The 23,238-nt window shown below is 40.4% G+C and overlaps 1 protein-coding gene and 1 non-coding gene across 2 annotated transcripts; both read left to right on the top strand.

Annotated features, from left to right (window-relative positions):
- The first annotated feature begins 7,036 nt into the window (after positions 1-7,036).
- LOC112098593 lies at positions 7,037-7,140 on the top strand. Its single transcript, XR_002905703.1, has one exon. It is a non-coding gene; the product is annotated as a small nucleolar RNA R71 (small nucleolar RNA).
- Positions 7,141-10,118: 2,978 nt separating this feature from the next.
- LOC112098158 lies at positions 10,119-10,637 on the top strand. Its single transcript, XM_024183789.1, has one exon. The coding sequence runs from the start codon at positions 10,119-10,121 to the stop codon at positions 10,635-10,637; it is 519 nt and encodes a 172-aa protein (XP_024039557.1).
- Positions 10,638-23,238: the final 12,601 nt, after the last annotated feature.

The raw sequence follows: 23,238 nt of genomic DNA, 5'->3' as shown, positions 1-23,238 counted from the left end.
GTTAGCAACAGTTAGTTTCTACAACAAAAAATTAGTAAAAACTTAACCAAAATTCCACAATTGTCGACTATTCCCTCCCCCCAACCAGAACGAAACATTGTCCTCAATGTTTGAAAGGAACGAAGTAGAGTTTAGAAGACATCACCTGGGTGGTGCAACACAGAAGAAAATATTTACAGGCGGAGAGTTAAATCTAATTTGTACTTCTTACTGCGGCTACTGTTACCATCATTATTTGGATGCTCTAACACAAAGGTCCAGGGGTCTGGCTCCGGTCTATAAGCTTGTAACTGATCAAGTAGCTCATTAGCAGTGTGAGCACAAATAAAGAGTTTTTTCGCATTAGAGGGAATGAAATAGTTTTTTATTGCATGGTTAAGAAATGCGATAAAGCCATCATAAAACTTATTGACATTTAACAAACCGATGGGTTTCTGGTGAATGTGCAGATGGGCCCAAGATGCTAGTGTGATAAGTGCCTCTAGTGTTGCAAGATCTCCTGGAAGGAAAATAAAAGCATCAGCATGATTAAGCATTTCAGTTATTCTTTCTTGTATACCTGAGACGACTAACTCTTCTCCAGTTGATGAGTCAGACGAACTACCCAATGGTTTTAGGACTCTTGGGATGATGCCTAACACTTGACGTCCTCTGATAAAAGCTGCTTCTGAGACCATTTTTGATAATCCTCGGTTACCTCCTCCATACACCAAGTGTAATTTTCTCGCTGCCATGCTTCGACCAAGATCGATGGCTGCCTCAACGAACTCTTTATGTTTGCCATAGGTAAATCCAGAAAGCACACAAATGTTCTTGAATTGTCTATTTGGAGTAGCTGCCATTGTGATACTTCTCAAAAAATAATTTGTGAGTGCTTGTAAAAAAAAATCACATTTAAGAGTCTTGGTGACAGTAGGTCACAGTTGTGTATGAGGTAACATGTCAGTGTCAAATAACGCGTAAAGCACGTGGCTCGCGAGTCAAAAAGGAAACAGTAAAAAGGAAAAAGCAAACAGTAATAAGGAAAAAGCAAACAATAATAAAATTATTAAAGACAATAATGCACACAATAAAACAATAGTGAAATAAAATAACAGTAAAGTGAAAGGATATTTACAGGTAGTTGCGACTGTGGCTCACATCTTCCTCTGGTTTTACATCCAGAAACGGCTTGAACGCCCTCTATGGGTCGAGGATAGGCTTCCTATCCAGTTTTCTTATAAACTGGCAAACAGGGTCGTTTATAGTCAGATTCCCAAGACTATATCGTGCATGCTCTTTCTGGAATAATGGCCATAACTGGAGAATCGCTCCTTGCACATATCCACTGGGATGCGTTTCAAGAGACAAAATGATATCATCCAATGACTCCTTATTCAAGCCATCCCTAATGAATTGAATTTTATCTTCCCTGTTATCAGACACCATTCCTAAAGAACATGGGTTTTTATTGCAACTCATTCTGGCGCACTTATGACAAGCAACAGAAATTCTTTGAGCTCGTCGTTTTCTTGCATAATTTCCTTTACCACAACCAAGCATGTATGCAATAAATTTTGGAGGTAACTCACCTGCCGATCGTACTTTAGCCTCGATTAACCAACGGATGTCAGCAGGTATATTATTCCTCATAAGTAATCGCATGCGTTCGGACCGAGCTTTATAGATCGTAAGGAGGGCATTCTGAGGAAGTGAAGGGAATCGCTTGTGAAGCTTCGCTAGAATGTCGTTTTTGTCCATACTTTCGCCTCAAAATATCAGTTATTATGGGAAACTGAAGTAACCGACTTGATTGTCATGGAGTACCGTTATCCGCCACTTCACCGGGGTAACAAACTAAAGCACACAAACAGAAAAACAAATTAAAACACACAAAGAAAATTAAAATCGTCCTCTTATTGAATTTACCTCAAGCTCCAACTGGGTGTCGTAAACACTTCTTTCAATGTCTCTGAGTTGGCGTTCTAAACCCTCAACATAGGCTACTAACTCTGGTGGTTGTAGAGCCCAAATGCGATGTGTTTTACAAAATTGAATCTGCCTTTTGAGATGAGTTTTGACACGTTGAAGTGGTTTAAGAATGTTCAGGAGGAACGGTCTAAGTAAGGTACTCATGATTAAAAACGATAAAAGAAAACTTAATAGTTAAACAAACACACTTATGCAAAAATAATTTCAATTAGCAGAAGAATAATATAAAGAAAAAAAAATCAAATCAACGAAAAAAAAAAAATCAATTCAAATCTGGTGGGTCACTCAAATTTATTTCGGTGTCTTCTCCATGTGGTTGGTACTCTAGATATGGCTTTAATCTTTGACCATTAACTTTAAACGTGACACCGTTCTTTGGGTCCTTAATTTCAATTGCCTCATGTGGAAAAACAGTATGAACAATAAAGGGACCAGACCATCGAGAGCGTAACTTACCTGGGAATAGGTGCAAACGAGAATTGAATAAAAGCACTTTCTGACCTGGAGTGAACGATTTTCTCATAATTTGCTTGTCATGAAAGACTTTCATCCGTTGCTTGTAAATCTTGGCATTTTCGTATGCGTCATTGCGAATTTCTTCAAGTTCTGTCAGTTGTAATCTTCTTTCTGAGCTGGCTTGCTGCATGTCAAAGTTGAATTTCTTGATGGCCCAATACGCACGATGCTCGAGTTCCACAGGTAGGTGGCAAGCTTTTCCATACGCTAGCCTGTAGGGTGACATCCCAATCGGGGTCTTGAAAGCCGTTCTATATGCCCATAATGCATCATCAAGTCTTAATGACCAATCTTTTCTGTCTGGCCTCACTGTTTTTTCTAATATGTGCTTTATTTCTCGATTGGAGATCTCAACTTGGCCACTGGTTTGCGGATGATACGGAGTCGCCACTTTGTGAGTGATTGAGTCAAAAAAGCTTTGAATGCTTTGTTACAAAAGTGGGCACCACCATCACTGATTATTGCTCGAGGGAATCCAAAGCGTGAAACAATGTTGCTTTTCAAAAATCCTATCACCACTTTGTGATCATTGGTTCTGCATGAAATTGCTTATACCCATTTCAATACGTAGTCAACAGCAACCAATATGTATTGGTGGCCAAAAGAAGGGGGAAAGGGTCCCATGAAGTCGATACCCCATACGTCAAAAATCTCAACCACTAGAATTGGATTTAGTGGCATCATGTTCCTTCGCGTAATGCTCCCCATTCGTTGACACCTATCACATGAAGAACAGAAAGTGTAAGCGTCTCGAAATATAGTTGGCCAATAAAAACCACATTGTAAAACTTTAGTTGCTGTTTTCTTAGCACTAAAATGGCCTCCACAAGCTTGTTCATGGCAAAATGAAAGGATATTCTGAATTTCACTTTCTGGGACACATCGTCTAACAATTTGGTCTGCACAACACTTGAACAAATACGGGTCATCCCAAAAGAAATTCTTTATTTCTGCAAAGAATTTAGCCTTATCTTGCTTGGTCCAATGCTCTGGAAGTTGACCTGTAACAAGATAATTAACTATATCAGCATACCAAGGTAATACTTCCACATTCATTAATTGTTCATCTGGAAATGACTCATTCAATGGTAATGATTCTGTAATTGTGTCAAAATGGAGACGAGAGAGGTGGTCCGCCACAACATTCTCTGTGCCTTTCTTATCTTTGAATTCCAAGTCAAACTCCTGTAAAAGTAACACCCAACGAATTAGTCTAGCTTTTGCATATTTCTTTGTGAGAAGATATTTAAGAGCAGCATGATCTGTGAATATAATTATTTTACAACCAATGAGATAAGATCGAAATTTCTCTAATGCAAACACTACTGCTAGCATTTCTTTTTCAGTAGTTGAATAGTTCAACTGTGCATCATTCAATGTCATACTAGCATAGTAAATAACATGGGGAATTCGATCAACTCTTTGTCCTAACACTGCTCCTGCTGCATAATCAGATGCATCACACATGAGCTCAAATGGTAAGCTCCAGTTTGGGGGCTGAATGATGGGTGATGATGTCAACAACTGCTTTAATTTTCCAAATGCCACAAGACATGAATCATCAAAGACAAAAGGTACATCCTTAGCAAGTAGATTGCATAAGGGTCGAGAAACTTTGCTAAAATCTTTAATGAAACGTCTATAAAAACCAGCATGCCCAAGGAAAGATCTTACTTCTATGACTGTTTTAGGTGGAGGAAGATTAGAAATGAGATCCACCTTGGCTTTGTCAACCTCAATACCTTTGCTCGAAATGATGTGACCGAGAACAATACCTTGTTTTACCATAAAATGGCACTTCTCCCAATTTAAGATCAAGTTCTTCTCAATACATCTCTGCAGAACTAGTGTTAGATGATGTAAACATTGATCAAACGAATCACCAAAGATAGAAAAGTCATCCATAAAGACTTCAAGGAATCGTTCAACCATATCAGAAAAAATGCTTAACATGCATCGTTGAAATGTAGCAGGTGCATTACATAATCCAAATGGCATCCTCGTATATGCAAATGGGCCAAAAGGGCAAGTGAAAGTAGTTTTCTCCTGATCTTTTGGTGCTATGAGAATCTGATTATATCCTGAGTAGCCATCTAAAAAGTAATAAAATTCATGACCTGCTAATCTATCAAGCATTTGATCGATAAATGGTAAAGGAAAATGGTATTTATGTGTGACAGAATTCAACTTTCTATAATCAATGCATACACGCCATCTTGTAGTTACTCTAGTTGGTATCAATTCATTATCAGCATTGGTAACTACTGTGACTCCTGACTTTTTGGGGACAACTTGTACAGGACTGACCCATGAACTATCATAAATTGGGTAAATGATACCTGTGTCTAATAGCTTAAGGACTTCAGTTCTAACAACTTCTTTCATATTAGGATTTAACCGACGTTGCATTTCCCTAGTAGATTTAGCATTTTCATCGAGGTGAATGTAATGCATGCAGTCTACTGGGTTTATACCTCTTATGTCCACTATGGTCCATCCTAATGCTCCTTTGTGCTCTTTTAAAACATCCAACAACTTACCTTTTTGTTTGTCATTGAGGGATGATGAGATGATTACCGGCAGAGAACTTTCTTCCCCTAAAAATGCATATTCCAATGTGTTGGGCAATGGTTTGAGCTCGAGTTTCGGTGGTGATTCTGATGATGGGATGAGTTTCTTCTCTGATGGTGCTAGTTGTTCAACTCGTGACTTCCATTTATTAGTGTCCATGGATGGTGCTGAGTCAAGCAGGGCGTTGACCTCATCAACTGATCTGTCAATATCAAAATCCAAACCAAAGTGAGTTAAACATGTTTGTAAAGGATCATCACTAAGGTGTGAAATAAAAGAGTCATCAACTAATGCTTCTATTAAATCCACATCAACAATTCCATCATCTGCATTATGAGGTTGTTTGGCAATGTTGAAGATGTTCAGCTCCATAGTCATATTGCCGAAGGACAACTGCATATTTCCAGTCCTGCATTGAATGTGAGCATCCGTAGTTGCCAAGAAATGTCGGCCTAGGATAATAGGGATGTGCTTCCTTGAATCCTGTATAGGTTGAATGTCAATTACAATGAAATCAACAGGAAAATAAAACTTGTCTACCTGGATAAGCACGTCCTCCACAATACCACGAGGTATTTTCGTGGACCGATCTGCGAGTTGTAACACCACTGGAGTTGGGTGTAATTCTCCAAGTCCAAGTTTCACGAAAACAGAGTAAGGCAACAAATTTACACTAGCTCCTAAATCCAACAAAGCATTCTCAATTGTGTGGTTCCCTATGCTACATGAGATAGTGGGGGATCCTGGGTTTTTGCATTTTAGAGGAATTTTATGTTGGAGTATAGAACTAACGTTTTCTGTTAAAAATGCCTTCTTTTGAACATGCATATTTCTCTTTTTAGTACAGAGGTCTTTAAGAAACTTGGCATAAGATGGAACTTGTTTAATCGCATCAAGTAAAGGGATGTTAACACTTACCTGTTTGAAGATTTCAAGAATCTCACCTGTGGATTTTCCCTTCTTTCCTTTCGCTAACCTCTGAGGAAATGGAGCTTTAGGAACATATTCTCGTGGGTTGGTTTCTTTTTTTTCCTCCGGTGGTGAGTCCTCAACATTCAAAGGTACAATTTGATTTTCTTTTGTCACCGGCATCTCCACTTTGTTGTCGACTTCTTTTCCTTTTCGCAAGGTCATGACTGCTTTGACCTCTCCATGCTGTTGTGGTGAACTGGTACTTGCTTCATGTACTCCTTTAGGGTTAGGCACTGGTTGACTTGGAAATTTACCTTTCTCAACGGTCATTGCCAAGGTCTGAACTAAAGAAGCAAGTTGTCCCACCATCTTCTTGAGGCTTGAAACTGATTGAGCTTGTGAGTTGAAGCCTGCTCTCAACTCATTTCGTAGTCCATCAATGGTGCGGTTATGTTGCTCAATCGTGGAGTGAGTAAGATTCTTAAGATTCTTAAGATTCTGGAATGAATCCTCCCATGGTCTGGGCTGAGTGTAGTTCTGGTTCTGATTGTATGGTCTAAATGGGGGCTGAGAGGCTTGAGGATTTTGAGGAATTGGTAGAGCTGGAGCCGCTGGTCCATTCTGTTGGAATCCTTGAGACCATGAAAAATTGGGGTGGTCTCTCCATCCAGGGTTATATGTGTTGGAGTATGGGTTGTAATTCGATGGTTTTCTCATTATACCAATGGCATTGGCTTGATCTGAGTATGAGTCATGGTCATGTGGCTCTGTTGATTTAGCAGTCGATAACGATGCTATTTGTCGAGAGAGACCTTCAATTATCGCTTTGACTTCTTTAATTTCTGAACTTGACTCGCCAATGTGGACCTCATTCACTCCTTTAATCCTTCTAGTATTCCTGAGTGATCGACTCCGTTGTTGGGAATTATCCGCTTGTCTCTGGAAGAATTCCCAAATCTCTGATGCACTTTTTGACATTAGCTCTCCTCCACTTGTTGCCATTAGCCATTCTTGCACATTCGGTAATAATCCCTCCAAAAAATATTGGCATTAGTGCCATTTCTCGTACCCATGATGTGGACACTTCAAGAGTAGCCCATTGAATCGCTCCCATGTTTCGAAAAACTGCTCATCATCTCTCTGGGTAAACTCTGAGATTTCCCTGCGAATAGCATTGGTTTTATGCACTGAGAAATATTTATTCAAAAATTTCGTTACCATTTGTTCCCATGATGCAATGCTATTGGCAGGCAATGTATTAAGCCATGAACGAGCTCTATCCTTTAAAGAAAATGGGAATAATCTAAGTTTAACATCATCATCTGAAAAATTCTCATATTTAAATGTTTGACAAATAGCATGAAAATCATTCAAATGATTATATGGGTCCTCATTTTCTAGGCCATAAAATGTGGGGAGACAATTTAGCACACTAGGTTTTAGTTCAAAACTCCTAGCAGCTACATTTGGGTATCTTATGCATGATGTGCTCAAATTTGCTAAAGGACTGAAATAATCCTTAAATGGCCTCTCCTGTGGTGCTTGTAAATCCATTTTATTTTTAACGTGTTTGTGTGTGCGAAGTGTTTTTTCTAATTCAAGGTCTATAGGTTCAAGATTAGGAAATAATGACCTACGACCATGCATGCAAGAAACACAAAAATAAATGGGAACAAATCAAATAAAAATAAAGAAGAGGGAGAAATTATGATACTAACCTTATTGCGCTATTACAACCTTTCTATAAAAATACACAAAAACAAATACGTGAAATAAATTAACTAAAAATTAAATTAATAAAATAAACAAAAATTACAAAGAAAAAAAAATAAATTGAAAATTAAATTACAAAATTTTAAAGAAGAGAAAAAGAAAAGAAATACTAACCTTTAAATGTAGATTCACCTTTTTTTTTCTTTTAATAAGAAAAAAAATACAAGAAAACAAATAAAAGAAATTATTGACAAAAATTAATTCTACAAATTAAAATAACTTACCTCCCCGGCAACGGCGCCAAAAACTTGTTGTGCAAATTTTAATGTACTCGCAAGCGCACGAATCTATTGTAGTATAGATCAATGGTGACGAGTGTCGATCCCACGAGGAGGTGGATTTTAATTGTGTAGAATTAATTTTGTAAATGGGTGATTGGATTTGTTGTGGAAATAATTTGGAATATGCTAAAACTTAAATTAAAATGGCGAGAATAAATTCTAAAATTGGTATTGAAATGACGAGAATAAATTGAAGAGAATTATATTGAAATGACGTACTTGGGTATCTGGATCCGTATCAACATGCATCATGGGCTAAATAATCCTTATTAATGCTAATTAAATCATGAGGGGGGAATCCACACCTCATGAACCACGCTCTAATCAATATGGTGCTAAGGGCTTATCGTGCCAAATAATAATAACCTTGTACTAGAGGGCCGGTGAAACCAAGGCGGTACTAGACAAGATTAGTATTATTTGTCGACGAGAAGTCAAAACATACACAAAATCTAGAGGGGAAGAGAAAATAAATTTACCAAATTAAGCCCATGATACATGTTGAGACTTCACCTTCAACCCAAGCTTGAAAGGAAATTAGCCACTCATAATTGAACTAGGGGCAAAATGGGAATTTATTAAAATATGAAGAAAATACAAGATGGAGAAGGAATTACAGAAAATGGATCCCAAAAATGGATTTAGAGCTATCCAATTAGGGGGGAGAGGCCCCCTTTTTATAGATACATGGAGTAAATCATGGCAATCGGATTAAAAACAGTTTGGACGCTCAGGATTGCGCCACGTCATCAGTCAACAGTATGTGGTTTGACCACGGGGATGAACAGTAACACGGTTTGACCCGGATGAACAGTAACACGGTTTGGTTGAAAATAATCCTGTGTGATGCATGTACCGTACGAGAGATTTTTCGTCCACTGATATGCTGCCACGTCATCATCAACAGTACATAAGAATTTTAGCCCAACAGGATCGTGACACCTCATCAGTCAATGCCACATCATCGGTCAATGCCACATCATCGATCCGTCTATGTGAACAGTGTCGTGAACAGTACGTAGACAGTACCGTACACGTGAATAGTACCGTACATGTGAATAGTGTGATTTTTCCTTTTATGCTCCTCCTAAGGTTTTCGACCGTCCTGAGTTCAAAAGTGATGTCCGTTTTGCCGTCTGATCTCTCCTTTATTGTGAAATGACTATAATGCACCTAAAATACATAAAATACTTAATTAAAATAAAACACATGTAATTAAATCACAAGAAGGTTAAATACATAAAAGTAAGGGTTGTTAGTAAGACTTGAAATGTCAAATGACGGTTTTCTCCTTTATAAATATGCATTTTCTAACACTCGACACTCCCTAAATACTCTCACGTACTAACTACAGCGAATGAGGGTATAGTCACTCACCTCGAGCAGAATGGAGATGGTAATTTCTTGTACTATTTTGTTGCACTCTGATCTTCCATCAATGGGTTTATGCAGTACATTCAGCCTGTCATTGCTGTAGATGGTACTCATCTGAAGGGACTATATCGTGGAAGCATGTTCGTGGCAACATGTCTTGATGGTAACAATCAATTGTATCCGTTAGCTATTGGGATCATGGATTCAGAAAATAATGATGCTTGTGAATGGTTTATGATGAAGTTACACGGAGTGATTGGCGATAGACCTGAGTTGGTAATTATCTCTGATCGATGCACTGCCATAAGGAGAGCCGTTCTTAAAGTATTTCACAATGCAACTCATGGCGTTTGTTTTTACCATGTCAAAGGTAACATTAAGTCACAATTTAGAATGTCCAAAGCTCTTTGGGATGAATTTGAGCCTGCCTTTATTAATGCAGCAAAAGCATATGGCCACGAGGAATTTAAGAGACAACTTGAAGGGTTGTGGATGATCCACTCGGGTGCGGCTGATTACGTAAAAAATAATGTCGGTACGTGTAATTGGGCAAGGTCTCAGTTTGAAGGTAGGAGGTACAGCATACTTACCACCAACATCGCGGAGAGTGTTAATGCTTTCATGAGGGAACCTCGAAAATTTCCTGTTACTCATCTTGTTGATCACTTTAGGAAAACATTATAGTAATGGTTTTATGATAGAAAAATTGTGGTTGAATCAATGACTACTCAGCTAACAACATGGGCGGATGAAATTGTCACTGAGATGAGAACTATAGCTGAAAGAATGATAGTTCGGCCGGTGTCTCCGCATCGATTTCAAGTTATAGGCGGTGGGCTTAAGGAAGGTTTGGTTGACTTGCAAAAGAGAACTTGCTCTTGCAGAGTGTTTCAGCTTGATCAGCTTGTGTGTGCTCATGCAATTGCGACATGTCTAACACACCGGGTGGATTTTATTAACCTTTGCTCGGACTTTTACACTACAGAATTTGTGGCGATGGCTTATGTACAACCAGTGGAACCAGTTGGTGATGTGGCTGATTGGGAAATTCTAGATGAAATTCAGGAGATGCAAGTATACCCACCAGTTGAGACACTACCACCTGGCCGTCGTAAAGAGTTCAGAATACCCTCGGCTGGTGAGGACGTTAACCGGCAGACTGTAAGATACGGGCGGTGTCATGAACTGGGCCATAATCGTAAGCGATGTAAGAATCCCATTGCGTCGACTCGAAGTTAATTGTATTTTGTGTGTTATTCGTTAGTTAAAACTGTTATTGTTTTTTGTGTTTTGTTGGTTAAAACTGTTATTATTTTTTGTATTTCGTTGGTTAAAATTGTTATTGTTTTTTGTGTATTGTACACTTATATGTTATAAAACTTTATTTTATTTTAAATATTAAAATTTGAGCATTATATAAACTTAAGTGCGCAAATTAAAATAAAAATTCAAATTTCAACATTGAAATTACTACATAGGTTTACAATACAATATCGTCATTAAATATGTCAACCGCAATCTTCTTTCTAAAGTACTCGACATGACTAGCGTTAAACTCCAATCTAAGCCCGAACATTAAATACATCGTAACCATCAATACAAAAACACCGCAATCGCCAGTTCCAGGCTCTTGTTGTGGCGCGCTCTTAACTGCGATAACTTTCCAGGGGTCTGCACTCCTCAACTCAGGTCGGATGTTGTAGAAGCCAACATATTCCAACCATCGAGGGAATATAACTTCAAGTGGCTTGAATTTCAACTTGTACCTTTTGTCGTCGCGAAATGTGAGTAATGAGTCATAAATCCAGACTTTATTTTCCGAAAGTCAACTCGTGCTAGTACCTAATGCGCGCCGTCCAACTTAACAGGGATGAGTAACTGTATATAAAAATTGAAAAACATGTTCGTTATATATGAAATTGAAATACAACAAAGAAAAAGCGACAACTCGAATATTTTCAATATGGAGTATGTGAAATGCAATAAAATACATACCATATCGACATCCGTCATTGATTTGGACATTGTGTGTTGTCGCCCACAAAGATAACTATTCAAGCGGTCGTCGAATACCAATGAATCGACCGCACAATCCCCGTTATTCCATAACTGATTCAAGAACACCTAGTACATAGATAACCAAGAAATGCATAAATTAACAAAACTTTAAGGCAATAATTAAAAAATAAATAAATAGTATTTATAAGTTTTGTCGGCACGTTACCCAAACAAATGTGTCAGTATGTGTGACACGTTGGAGTAAGGCATTCGGATACTGCCGTTGTTTCTCGCTAATCAAGCGGAGATACTCGTGAATATGCTGTAGAGAAACAGATATATTACGATTTAAAAGAAAAATTTTATACACAAATCCACAACACTCAAAAAACTTCAAAAATATAAATACCTCATCGCCTAGCCATCCCATCGAAGCTGTACCCAAAATTATTTGAAAGAATGACCGCGGGTGCTGGACTCTCCGGCGGACTCTGATATCACCAGTGAACCATCGATCAAACTCAGCAAACAGACTAGAGTCCTCTAATCCTCTCAGTGGATTTACATCCACACTCGTACTCATGTCAATCGCATGCTCCATGATTTGGGGTCGAGGTAAAGGCCGGACGTTCTGTCCTCGCCTGACTGGAGGAATCATGTAAGGACTGTTATAAACATACGACGGTATGTACGCGCGGCCGAACTTACTAACGCTTGGAGGCACCTCAGTGAACACCTGCACGCTCTCCCTGAAATGCAAGTTATGCAACCCAAGAGGGGGGGTGAATTGGGATTTTAAAATCTATTCAATACAATTCGCACAACAATTTAATCTATTGCCTTCATCAAATCAAAACAATAAATTCAATCAAGCACAATTTAAAAGAGTAAGGGAAGAGAAAACGAACACAAGGATTTTTACGTGGTTCGGCTATCCCCGCCTACGTCCACACCTCCAAGAACACCCGGCTTGAGGATTTCACTATCCAAGCCTCCCAAGGCTTCAAATGTTTACAATTGACTTCCAAGGTGTCAATGAACCTTTACAACAAGAGATTATATCCTCAATCTCTTCACCCCAAGTGTTTCCCACACTTATACACTCACAAATTTATGAGAAATGAAATTCACAACAATAAAACTCTCTTTAAGAGTGAATAACAAATTATATCTCAATGATGATTCAACAAATGATGATTTACGAAATGGAAGCTCAATATATGTTATATGATCTTATAGTTGCTTGTGTTTATCTTTAAAATGAAGTTGGAGTTGAGTTTTTATAGTGAAAGCCCGAAAACTAGTCGTTATAGGCAAATTCCAGCGCCCAAGCGGCTAGCCGCTCAGAAACAGTGATATTACCGTTATTTTTGAATTTTGCTACAGTAATATTGTTCACTGAAATTACACTTTGACCCAAAACTTTATATAATTATACTATGACCCAAAACATTAGAAAACTTTACAAATAAGTCCAATTTCAGAACTTCGTAAAAATAGTTGTCTTTTCTAAACTTTCTAAAATCATGATATGGCCCCAAAGATTTTATTATTTTTCAAAGAGGTCCTTTACAAATATAACATAATACTCATATTTTTTAAAGTTCTCAAAATCTTTCACTTTAATCCAAAAATTGAAAATATGAGAATTTCCTCAGGCGGCTAGCCGCTAGCCCTCAGGCGGTTAGCCGCTTCCTCACTGTCCAACTGTTGATTTCAAGTGTCTAAATTACATTGGGGTCCTCAAAGTTTCATAAATTATGGTATGACCCAAAATGTTTCAAACCTTTGCAAATAAGTCCAAATTTGAATTTCAAAAAAATATTTAATAAACTCAAAGATTACAAATCTTAGCATTTAAGTCCAAATTACTTAAATCCACAAAATACTTTACTTTATAAAAATAAAAAATTTTAGTTTATGAAAAGTATTAAATTAATCTATTGAGCTTCTCAAATGCTAAATCATGCATCAATTAAATCATACCGGCTTTACAAGAATTTGTCGCAATAAATTGTCCGTTGAGCTCTAAACTTTATTCTTGATTTCGCCGTTGTCCGTTGAGTGTCTTGAGTCTTGATTTCACTTGATTCACTTGCATAAATATTATCCTTCAAAAACTAGTGAAAATGTGAAATACAATATTTATTAAATCACTCAATACATATGTTTGTTATCATCAAAATTATATTATGTATAGCCCTTTAGGCTAACACTCCCCACTAACATCGCCTTAGAAACTATACAATGACGTGGGCGTAGACAAATTTTGATTGCCCACGTCAGTATACACTCCATAGTCATCCGGGGCCTGTCCAGTCGCCAAGAAGAACATATTAAAAAACTATCAAATCAAAAGTTAAACGAACATAATTATTAAATTTAAATTTGCTCACCGCATACGAGTGTGCACTGGGAGAATCCTTATTTGAACGTTTAGAAAATGTGTCGATGAAGCCAACAACGGTTTCTTTAAAATCTTTTAATTCTGACTTCATTTCATACACGTTACGATCAATCTTATCCAGCCGTCGTCGTATGTAATCATTAAACAGCTTTGTCCTCGACTATTACAAAACAAAAAAATAAAACTTTAGACTAACAGTAAAAAAATAATGATTTATAAAGGAAAAATATCGTATATTATTTATAACCTCAGAATCACGTGCATCATCAGAGTTGTCTGTTTGCTCCTGGTGGTCATCAATAGCCACCTCATCCTCAAAAGTGTCATGACGCTGCTCTGATATTGGGTTTGGTATGTCGTCATGATCGGATTGCTCGTTTGATTGCCTTGTAACCGACGGCATCGCGTTGATTGAGGGTTGGTGATGTATAAAGTATCATTTAAAATTAGTAAATGAAAAGTCAAAAATTTCGATTAAAAAATTTTTAGTACTTAGAGTATACCGACCTTATGAACCCAGTCTGGAATGCTTGGCAAGTAATCCTTCACAGAGAGCCAATATTTTCTGCTACTCTTCTTTGAATTTGGCTCAAGAGTTTGTAAAACGTCCCCCTGCCATAAATTCAATTGAAAATTTTAAGTAAGTATACATAACTTAAATTTAGTAAAGTTAAAAAAATAAGTAATACATATTACTTACAAGACGAGATTCGTCGTTGAAGAACGAATAAACCTCCGCAAAGTTGATTCTCGAAGACGCTATGGGCTTCCATTGCAGAATGCGGGGAATCTTCTTCTTCGTTTTGACGACCCATGTTGATGGCAACCCTCCGATTGCTTCGTAAATCCAAGCCTACAACAACCAAAGTGAAAAATGTAATAAAACAACTATCAAATATTTAATATTATAAAACTTATTAATAAACAAAAAAAACGCACCTGAACCCCGGACGTAAAGCCGTAAAGATTGTATTTTTCAATGTTATGATCTGGATTTTTCAACCGAGTCCTCTTAAATTTCTCGTCTTTCTCGAACAGTGCATTGTCAAGACTCTCGTAAATCATTTTCCACGACAATAGACCCCATGGACACTTTCGGAAGTACTCTATATCATCAACTTCGTCAAGCCAATCGAAATTGATTTGACAGTGATTGTTTCTTGCATTTAGTACTATGTCCGCAAAATAAAACAACGCAATCTTTAATGCGTCCATATCGTCCATTTCCTCGAATTTCAACTCCTTAAATACTGCATCGAATTCGTTCACATTAATCTTACGATGCACACCACCAAAATACGTATTTCGTAGCCTCTCCTCCATTTCATCAATTTTTCGTTTGGTATCAACACCAAATGAAAGTCCAGTAACCAAGCACCATTCGACAATTGACAAGCGAATCAAATGCTCACCAATTTGAAACCATAACTGATCCTCACGGCTATCTTCTTCATGGGCCACTTGCCTCAGTAAAAGATTGTGCAAAATTACCCTACTAAATGAAAAACTTTGACACTCCAAGAAATGCCCAAATATATCATTTTTTAACATACTCAACTGCCGCTTTGTTAATTTTTCCTCGATGGCTTTTACGACCGAAGATAACTTACACATGCTCAAAATTCGACCAGGAAAGTGATCGGCATAACAAAAATACATATTGCCTACTTCGATATCTGGTGATTCTGATTTCGCCATGTATCTATAATATTTATAAAATTATTACATTATATTTACATAAAAAAAATTGACTCTTTAAAAAAAAGGCCACTCTAAAATTAAGCCACAACACTCCAAAATCAAAAAACAATGCTCCCAAACACCACCAACCACCACAAACACCACCACCACCACCATTATTCTCAAGCTATAACTATTATTATTCTAAAATTTCATTTTAAATTAATGAAAATAAGAAAAATGACTAACCTTGAAGGTTGTAGATCGTAGATCGGATGTCGGTGAGAGATGGAGCCGCCGCCGACGAGGGTTGATGTTGCCGCCGATGATGGGAGTTGGATCGGTTTGGGAGAGATGAGTGAAAGGGAATGTTGGGGGAGAGATGAGGGAGAGGGGTATTTTGGTCTCAAAGGTTGTTTTATGGCTAATGTTGATAGAAATATTTTTGGGAGGTTAAGATGAAAAAAATCAAAATTTTAATGGTTATTACTGTAAATTTCCCAACCATTTGTGACAGCGAATATTTTTACCTAGTTGTTGGATTGTCGCTTTCTATGTTTTGTCTTTTTGGTCGACTTTAACATGATTTAGAGCTTTTGAACGCGTCTTCTAAGTGCACATGCCGAGTATATCCACTGTTCGATGAAATGCCCATTTGAATAATTTGAGGACCCACGAGGGCACGCCATTGGTATTAGACTATTTGGAAAAGAAAAACAGAAAAAAGATAATAAGTACAATTGTGATGCATTTTCACATTAACTTTACAAAGTCTGGTGATATATTGATGGTTATAAATTTATAATTTTACGCACATGAAATCACCAAAATATTATTTAATTTAACTCTTCTCAACTGGGGACGTCAGTTTGATTCAAGTTGGTGTTGAGTAAATAAGAGCACCAGCACAGACAGGCCATCATCCCCATCCCGGCATGGATCACCTCAGCCAAATAATATGAGCAGAACATTGATAATGAGCCTTCTACCAACATGGGTCGACCAGAGACGAATATCAGCCAGAGGAATACACCGACCAAAGACGAATATCAGCCAGAGGAATACACCGACCAAAGACGAATATCAGCCAGAGGAATACACCGAGTAGAGACATATACTGAGCAGATACTCATTCCCCAAAGAGCGGGAACACGATCTCACGAAAGCACGACAGTTGCGCTATGCCCAGAACCGTCGAGGGAGACACAGTGTCCCACGTTTACCCACGATATAGCGGTTGGAGTCCCATGAGGGGCTGCCACTACCCGAGATAAGGGGGGGATGAAGGGTGAACGGAAACGTGGGACAGCGGCTATAAAAGAGGAAGAAACCAATGAAGAAGGGGACAGAAAAATTGAGAGAGGGAAAAACTCTGCCAAATTGAAATCAGACCATTTTTAATACAAACTGTGAGCCAATTATAAGCAACTTATCGAATCCAAATTGCATCATTTTCCCGTAAACACTTTGTGCTAACATAGGCATCGAAGATTTTACTCCGGTAAAACCACCGGCATCTCTGATCTACTTTTGTGAACGCAGGCTCAGTGGGAGAAGGAAGGACAATTCCAACTTTAGTGACTAGAGCGTTCGTTGAAGCAAGAAGAAATTGACATCCTCACTATTGACTACATAAACGTTGGTGTAAAGGTCTGGTCGGGCAAAGAGCGAGCAGATTTCAGCATCAACATTTTGGCGCCGTCTGTGGGGAGTTGAATAAAAAGCTACCATCAAATTAGTAGTTACCGGAGAAGCAGCGAACGGTTGGATATGGATGCGTCAAGGAAGGATGCTTTGAGGGATGACAATGAAACTGTTGAAACAATCACTTTCCGGAAAATTGTGAATGAAGCTCGAGAGAGGACAATGCAAGATCGACTGGAGCGGATAGAGAAACAAATGGATACTCTCACGGCCATATTATATGAGCTGAGGGATGAGCGGAGAAGGGATTGTGAAACCCCCATGGGGAGAGATGAAGTTGAAGCAGAACCCAGCCTTCGGAGGCGTAAAGTAGAGGAAATCCCTCTGCCGGCAGACCAACTTAATGGGGTGCATCCCTGTAGAAGTACTGGTCGAGTTCATGGAGAGTGCGTGGATAAAGGGAGGGACCAACCTCGCCCCGGACAGGTACTGGAAATTGATGGCCGAGGGGCCAGTGTTAATGAAGGAGAGCTCAGACAGCGGTTGCAGAATGCCGAGCAGGAACGAGATCAGATAGCTGTGCGCGATCCTGACCGTGCTATAGAATTGGAGGGAGAGGTGCGCAGATTGGCGCAGGTGATGGAGGAGATTTAGGGCAAGAGAAAGCCCCTGAGCTGGGGGATAATGCTAGATGAAGAGTCTCCGTTATCAACCGAAATCATGGGTACTGTAATCCCAAGAAATTTTTGCTTCCCCGACCTCAAATACTCCGGGCGAAGTGACCCGCTGGTGCATATTGAACGTTTCAACGACATGACGGGTGTGCAGGGGCTGACACCAGCTCAGAGGTGTAGGGTGTTCCCGTTGACACTAGAGGGACGAGCCCGAGAATGATACCACAAGTTGCCCCGAGGAAGTATAAAAAGGTACGAGCAAATGTGCCAAGAGTTGGCCGAGCAGTTTCGAGGAGCAGTGGCCCCAGAGGACGACATGATGGAGCTGATGGGGATGAAACAAGAGGAACATGAATCCCTTCGGGATTTTATAAAACGATATCACCGAGCCGTGCTAGATCTGGAAGCTTTTAATCACCCGCAGGCACTGAGGGGATTAAAAGAGGGGGTGAGAATAAGCTGACTGTGGTATAACTTGAGAAGTCCCTTGGTGCAGAATTATTCGGCGGGGTATGATCAGGCAAGGAGAGATATAGAAATCGAAGAGGAGAAATCGGCGAGGATAAAAAGTGAATAGCTAGAAGAGCTGAGACGAAAGGAACGGAGAGCCCCGAACGGGAGCGGATCGGAAAAGCGAGCTGGGGAATCCTCAGTAATGGACGGAATATCAACTCGGTCCCACCCTTATCCCATAGCTCAGAGACCACAACAGCTCCAACACAGCCGGGCTCAACCACCGTCCCCCCCCCCCCGTTCCCGGAACGACAACGAGAATTTAGGCAGTTGGTTGCCCACCCTTACCACAATGCTCCCATAGCACTACACACAACTAACTCCAGGGCTGGACGACCAAATCAGTTGCCTACGATATCAGCCCGGGGCGATATCCATGATAGCCGAGCAGTCCAACTGGTTGATCAGAGCTTGGCGCATAGACAATACACCCCATTAAAAATCTCCATGGAAGAATTGTATGAGAGGATGCACTGGTGATTAAAGCAAGGGTGGCTGGTATAGAGTTGCGGCGAATACTGGTAGACACGGGCAGCTCGGTTGACATCCTGTTTAAATCGACCTTAGATGATATGGGAATTTCAGACTTGAAACTGGAACGGACGAATACATCCTTGAAGGGATTTGGAGGGGGACGGTTAACTCCCATGGGGATCATCGAACTCTCGATTACTATGAGGTCAAAGCCATTTGAAAGAACGATGATGCTGGACTTTGTCGTGGTAGAAGAAAGAAGCCCTTACCAGATGATACTGGGGAGACCGTTCATGAGGATAAGCCAATGCGTTATATCCACGCATTATCTGGCATTGAAGTATAGAGTAAATGGAGTTGTTGGCGTAGTAAAAGGTGACCAGAGAATGGCAAGGAGTTGTTATGCTACAGCGGCCAAGGAGACGCTACAAGTTACCTCTCTAGATAACCGAGAGGATTCTAGAAAGGGTCGCCAGGAACCTGTTGAGAATCTGGAGGAGGTCTTTGTGAGTAGGAGTAACCCGAGCAGAGTGGTTAGGATCGGGTCGAGATTGGGTGAGACAATAAAGGGCGAGCTGGTGAGGTGTCTACAGTCTCATGCAGACATATTTGCCTGGTCTCATGAGAACATGCCAGGAATTGATCGCAGGGCAGCATACCACAAATTGGCGATCAAGAAAGGAGCAAGGCCGGTAAGGCAGAAAATGAGGTGTTTTAACCAGGAAAGGTACGAGGCCATAAATGCCGAGGTGGAAAAGCTGCTGAAAGCAGGATTTATAAGGGAGGCCAAATACCCGGAGTGGATTTCTAATGTAGTACTGGTAAAGAAGGCCAACGGGAAATGGAGAATGTGTGTGGATTTTAAGGACCTCAATAAGGTGTGCCCGAAGGACAGTTTTCCCCTACCAAAAATAGATCAATTGGTGGACTCAACAGCGGGCCACAGTCTGCTCAGCTTCATGGATGCCTTTTTCAGATACAACCAGATACCCATGGACGAGTAGGATGAGGAAAGCACCACCTTCATAACTAATATGGGTTTGTCTTGTTACAGGGTAATGCCTTTCGGTCTAAAAAATACAAGAGCTACCTATCAAAGGTTGGTGAACAAGATCTTCAAACCATTGATCGGCCATACTATAGAGGTGTATGTGGATGATATGATCACAAAGTTCAAAGAACCAAGGGATCATGTGAAGCACTTGGAAGAGACCTTTGAGTTGCTGAGGAAGTACGAAATGAAGCTGAACCCAGACAAATGTGCATTCGGGGTCAGCTCGGGCAAATTCTTGGGATTCCTGGTGAGCAACTGAGGGATCGAGGCCAACCCGAAAAAAATACGGGCGGTGACAGAAATGAGGTCCCTACGAACAGTTAAGGAGGTGCACAGTCTTACAGGGAAATTGGCAGCATTGAACCAATTTATCTCGCGGGCCATAGATAAATTCCACCCTTTCTTCCAAACCATAATGAAAGGGAGAAAGATGGAGTGGACATCGGAATGTGATGAGGCGTTTGGACAGCTGAAGGATTACTTAGCCCGCGCCCCGTTACTATCAACTACGAGAGAGGGTGACCAGCTGTTTTTGTACTTAGCAATCTCAAAATGGGCAACCAGCTCGGTGCTAGTCAGAGAAGAAGAAGGAAAGCAACACCCCGTATACTACACAAGCAAGGCCCTAGTAGACGCAGAAACCAGGTATCCGCCGATGGAGAAATGGGCACTAGCTCTAATAACGGCAGCGCGCAAACGCCGACCATATTTTCAGGCCCACCCAATAGTTGTGATGAATGACTAGCCTTTTCGGCAAATGGTCCAAAAACCAGATGCATCAGGTCGATTAGTAAAATGGTCCGTGGAGCTGAGCGAATTTGACCTATCCTATAGGCCTCGAGGAGCAATAAAAGCCCAAGCCCTGTCCGATTTTATGGTTGACCGTGCTGAAGCAGGGGAAGAAATTCGGGAAGAGCAACCAATAGAGTAGGATAAACTGGATGGGGTATGGCTAGTAATGGTTGATGGGTCATGTAGTGAACAAGGGTCCGGAGCAGGAATTGTAATACGAAGCCCAAAAGGGACCGAAGTAACTTATGCAGTGAAGTTCGAGTTTCCGCTCACGAACAACCAAGCTGAATATGAAGCCTTTATCACTGGACTCGGACTTGCGCACGCACTAAGAGCAGAAAAGGTAGAAATCCGAGCAGATTCCCAATTAGTCTGTAATCAGCTCAGTAATCAGTTCCAAGCAAGGGAAGAGAAGATGGGGCTTTATTTGAAGAAGGCAAAGCAGATGGTTGGGCTTTTCCAAGAGGTAGAGGTAAAGCAGATATCCCGGAATGAGAATTACCGAGCAGATATGTTGGCGAGAATGGCTGCAATTGTAGATCCGAAATTATCTAAGTCAGTTCCACTATAGGTGAGGACCTCGCCAAGTATAAGGAAGGAAGTTGAGGTAATGAGAATAAGCACCGAGGAATCCTGGATGGACCCGATTCTCTTATACATCCGTGATGGCATTTTACCGGAGGACAAGAGGCAAGCAAGGAAATTAAAATGCCGAGCAGCAAGGTATATGCTACTCGATAGGGTGCTCTACTGCCGAGGATTCACCTTGCCCCTTTTGAGGTGTTTAGATGACGAGGAAGCAGATTATGTACTGAGGGAGATTCATGAAGGAATATGTGGCAATCACTCGGGAGTGAGAACTTTAACCTTCAAGGCACTCCAGTAAGGATACTTCTAGCCAACCATGCACCAGGATGCGAAAAGGATGGCAAAGAACTGTAAAATCTGCCAAAGCTTCTCAGAGGTTCCTGCACAACCCCAGAAAAGCTGACCACCATGACATCCCTATGGCCTTTTGCCCAATGGGGAATTGACCTGATTGGTCCATTACCTAAAGGCCGAGGAGCGGCGACACATGCAATTGTGGCAATAGACTACTTTACCAAGTGGGTAGAAGTGGGAGTCCTCAGCTAAATCACGGAGAGAAAGACAACGGATTTTATTTGGAAGAATATCATCTGCAGATATGGGATCCCATATGCCATCATTACAGACAATGGGAGGCAATTTGACAATAACAACTTCAGAGAATTTTGCCGAAACTTTGGGGTGGACCTGAAGTTCTGTACCCCCGCACACCCCCAGGCAAACGAACAGGTGGAAGCAGCCATCAAAGTAATAAAGAAACTCCTGAAAACCAGACTGGGAGAGGAGAAGGGAGCTTGGGTCGACGAGCTACCAAGGGTATTGTGGGCTTACCGGACAACTCACAAAACCGCCACAGGGGAAACTCCGTTTGCTTTGGCTTTTGGTCATGAGGCGGTAGTCCCAGCAGAAATTGGAGTGGGGACACATCGGACAGAATACTTCAACGAGGAGCAAAACGACGAGCAGATCTGCTTGAGCCTGGACCTGCTGGAGGAGAAAAGGGAAGGGGCCTCACAGAAAGTGGCCCAGTGTCAGCAAAGAGTCATGCGTTATTACAACAAGAACGTACGCGTGAGGCAGTTCCGAGCAGGGGATTGGGTACTTAGGAAGGTGAACCAAAACACTAGGGATCCTAACCATGGCGCTCTTGGCCCGAAATGGGAAGGCCGGTACATGGTGATACGAGCGACTGGACCAGGAGCTTACAAGCTAGCGTACTTAGATGGACGAGAGGTCGTGGAACGCCGAGCACTTGAAGAAGTATTTCCAGTAAGCAAAGTGCTCTACTAAGTCTTCATTTTGATAAATTATTTCTATTAAATGCATGATGACTTGTTGCACATGCATATATTTCGCATATTCTGTAATGCATTTAAGTTTCAATAAAGATGAATTCAGCATGAAATCCCCCTACTAGCAAGCCCATTGAATTCTCTTAAGGAAAGCAAGTGTCTTTTCCTGCTCGGTCAACGAAAGACCAGCAGGCAATTTTATAAAATTCTACTAAGGCAAACAAGTGTCTATTCCTGCTCGGTCAACGAAAGACCAGCAGGCAATTTTACAAAATTCTACTAAGGCAAACAAGTGCCTATTCCTGCTCGGTCAGAAAGACCAGCAGGCAATTTTACAAAATTCTACTAAGGCAAACAAGTGCCTATTCCTGCTCAGTCAACGAAAGACCAGCATGCAATTTTACAAAATTCTACTAAGGCAAACAAGTGCCTATTCCTACTAGGTCAACGAAAGACCAGCAGGTAATTTTATAAAATTCTACTAAGGCAAACAAGTGCCTATTCCTGCTCGGTCAACAAAAGGCCAGCAGGCAATTTTGCGAAGTTCTACTAAGGCAAGCAAGCGCTTATTCCTGCTCGGTCGCTGAAAGGACCAGCAGGCGGTTTTATGAAATTCTACTAAGGCAAGTAAGCGTCTATTCCTGCTCGGTCCACCAAAGAGCCAGCAGGTAAAATCAAATAAATTGTCAAGTTAATTTGCAGAAACAATCCATGAGCAAAAAAC

Source organism: Citrus clementina, unplaced genomic scaffold (genome assembly GCF_000493195.1).
Source record: "Citrus clementina cultivar Clemenules unplaced genomic scaffold, Citrus_clementina_v1.0 scaffold_5, whole genome shotgun sequence".
NCBI classification, from domain to species: domain Eukaryota; kingdom Viridiplantae; phylum Streptophyta; class Magnoliopsida; order Sapindales; family Rutaceae; genus Citrus; species Citrus x clementina.
Note: the sequence above shows the minus strand (reverse complement) of the source record. Positions and strands in the feature narration are given on the sequence as shown.

Bases quoted from the DNA above. Each gene is read 5' to 3' on its own strand.
- LOC112098158 (XM_024183789.1), top strand. From the start codon at position 10,119: ATGACTACTCAGCTAACAACATGGGCGGATGAAATTGTCACTGAGATG.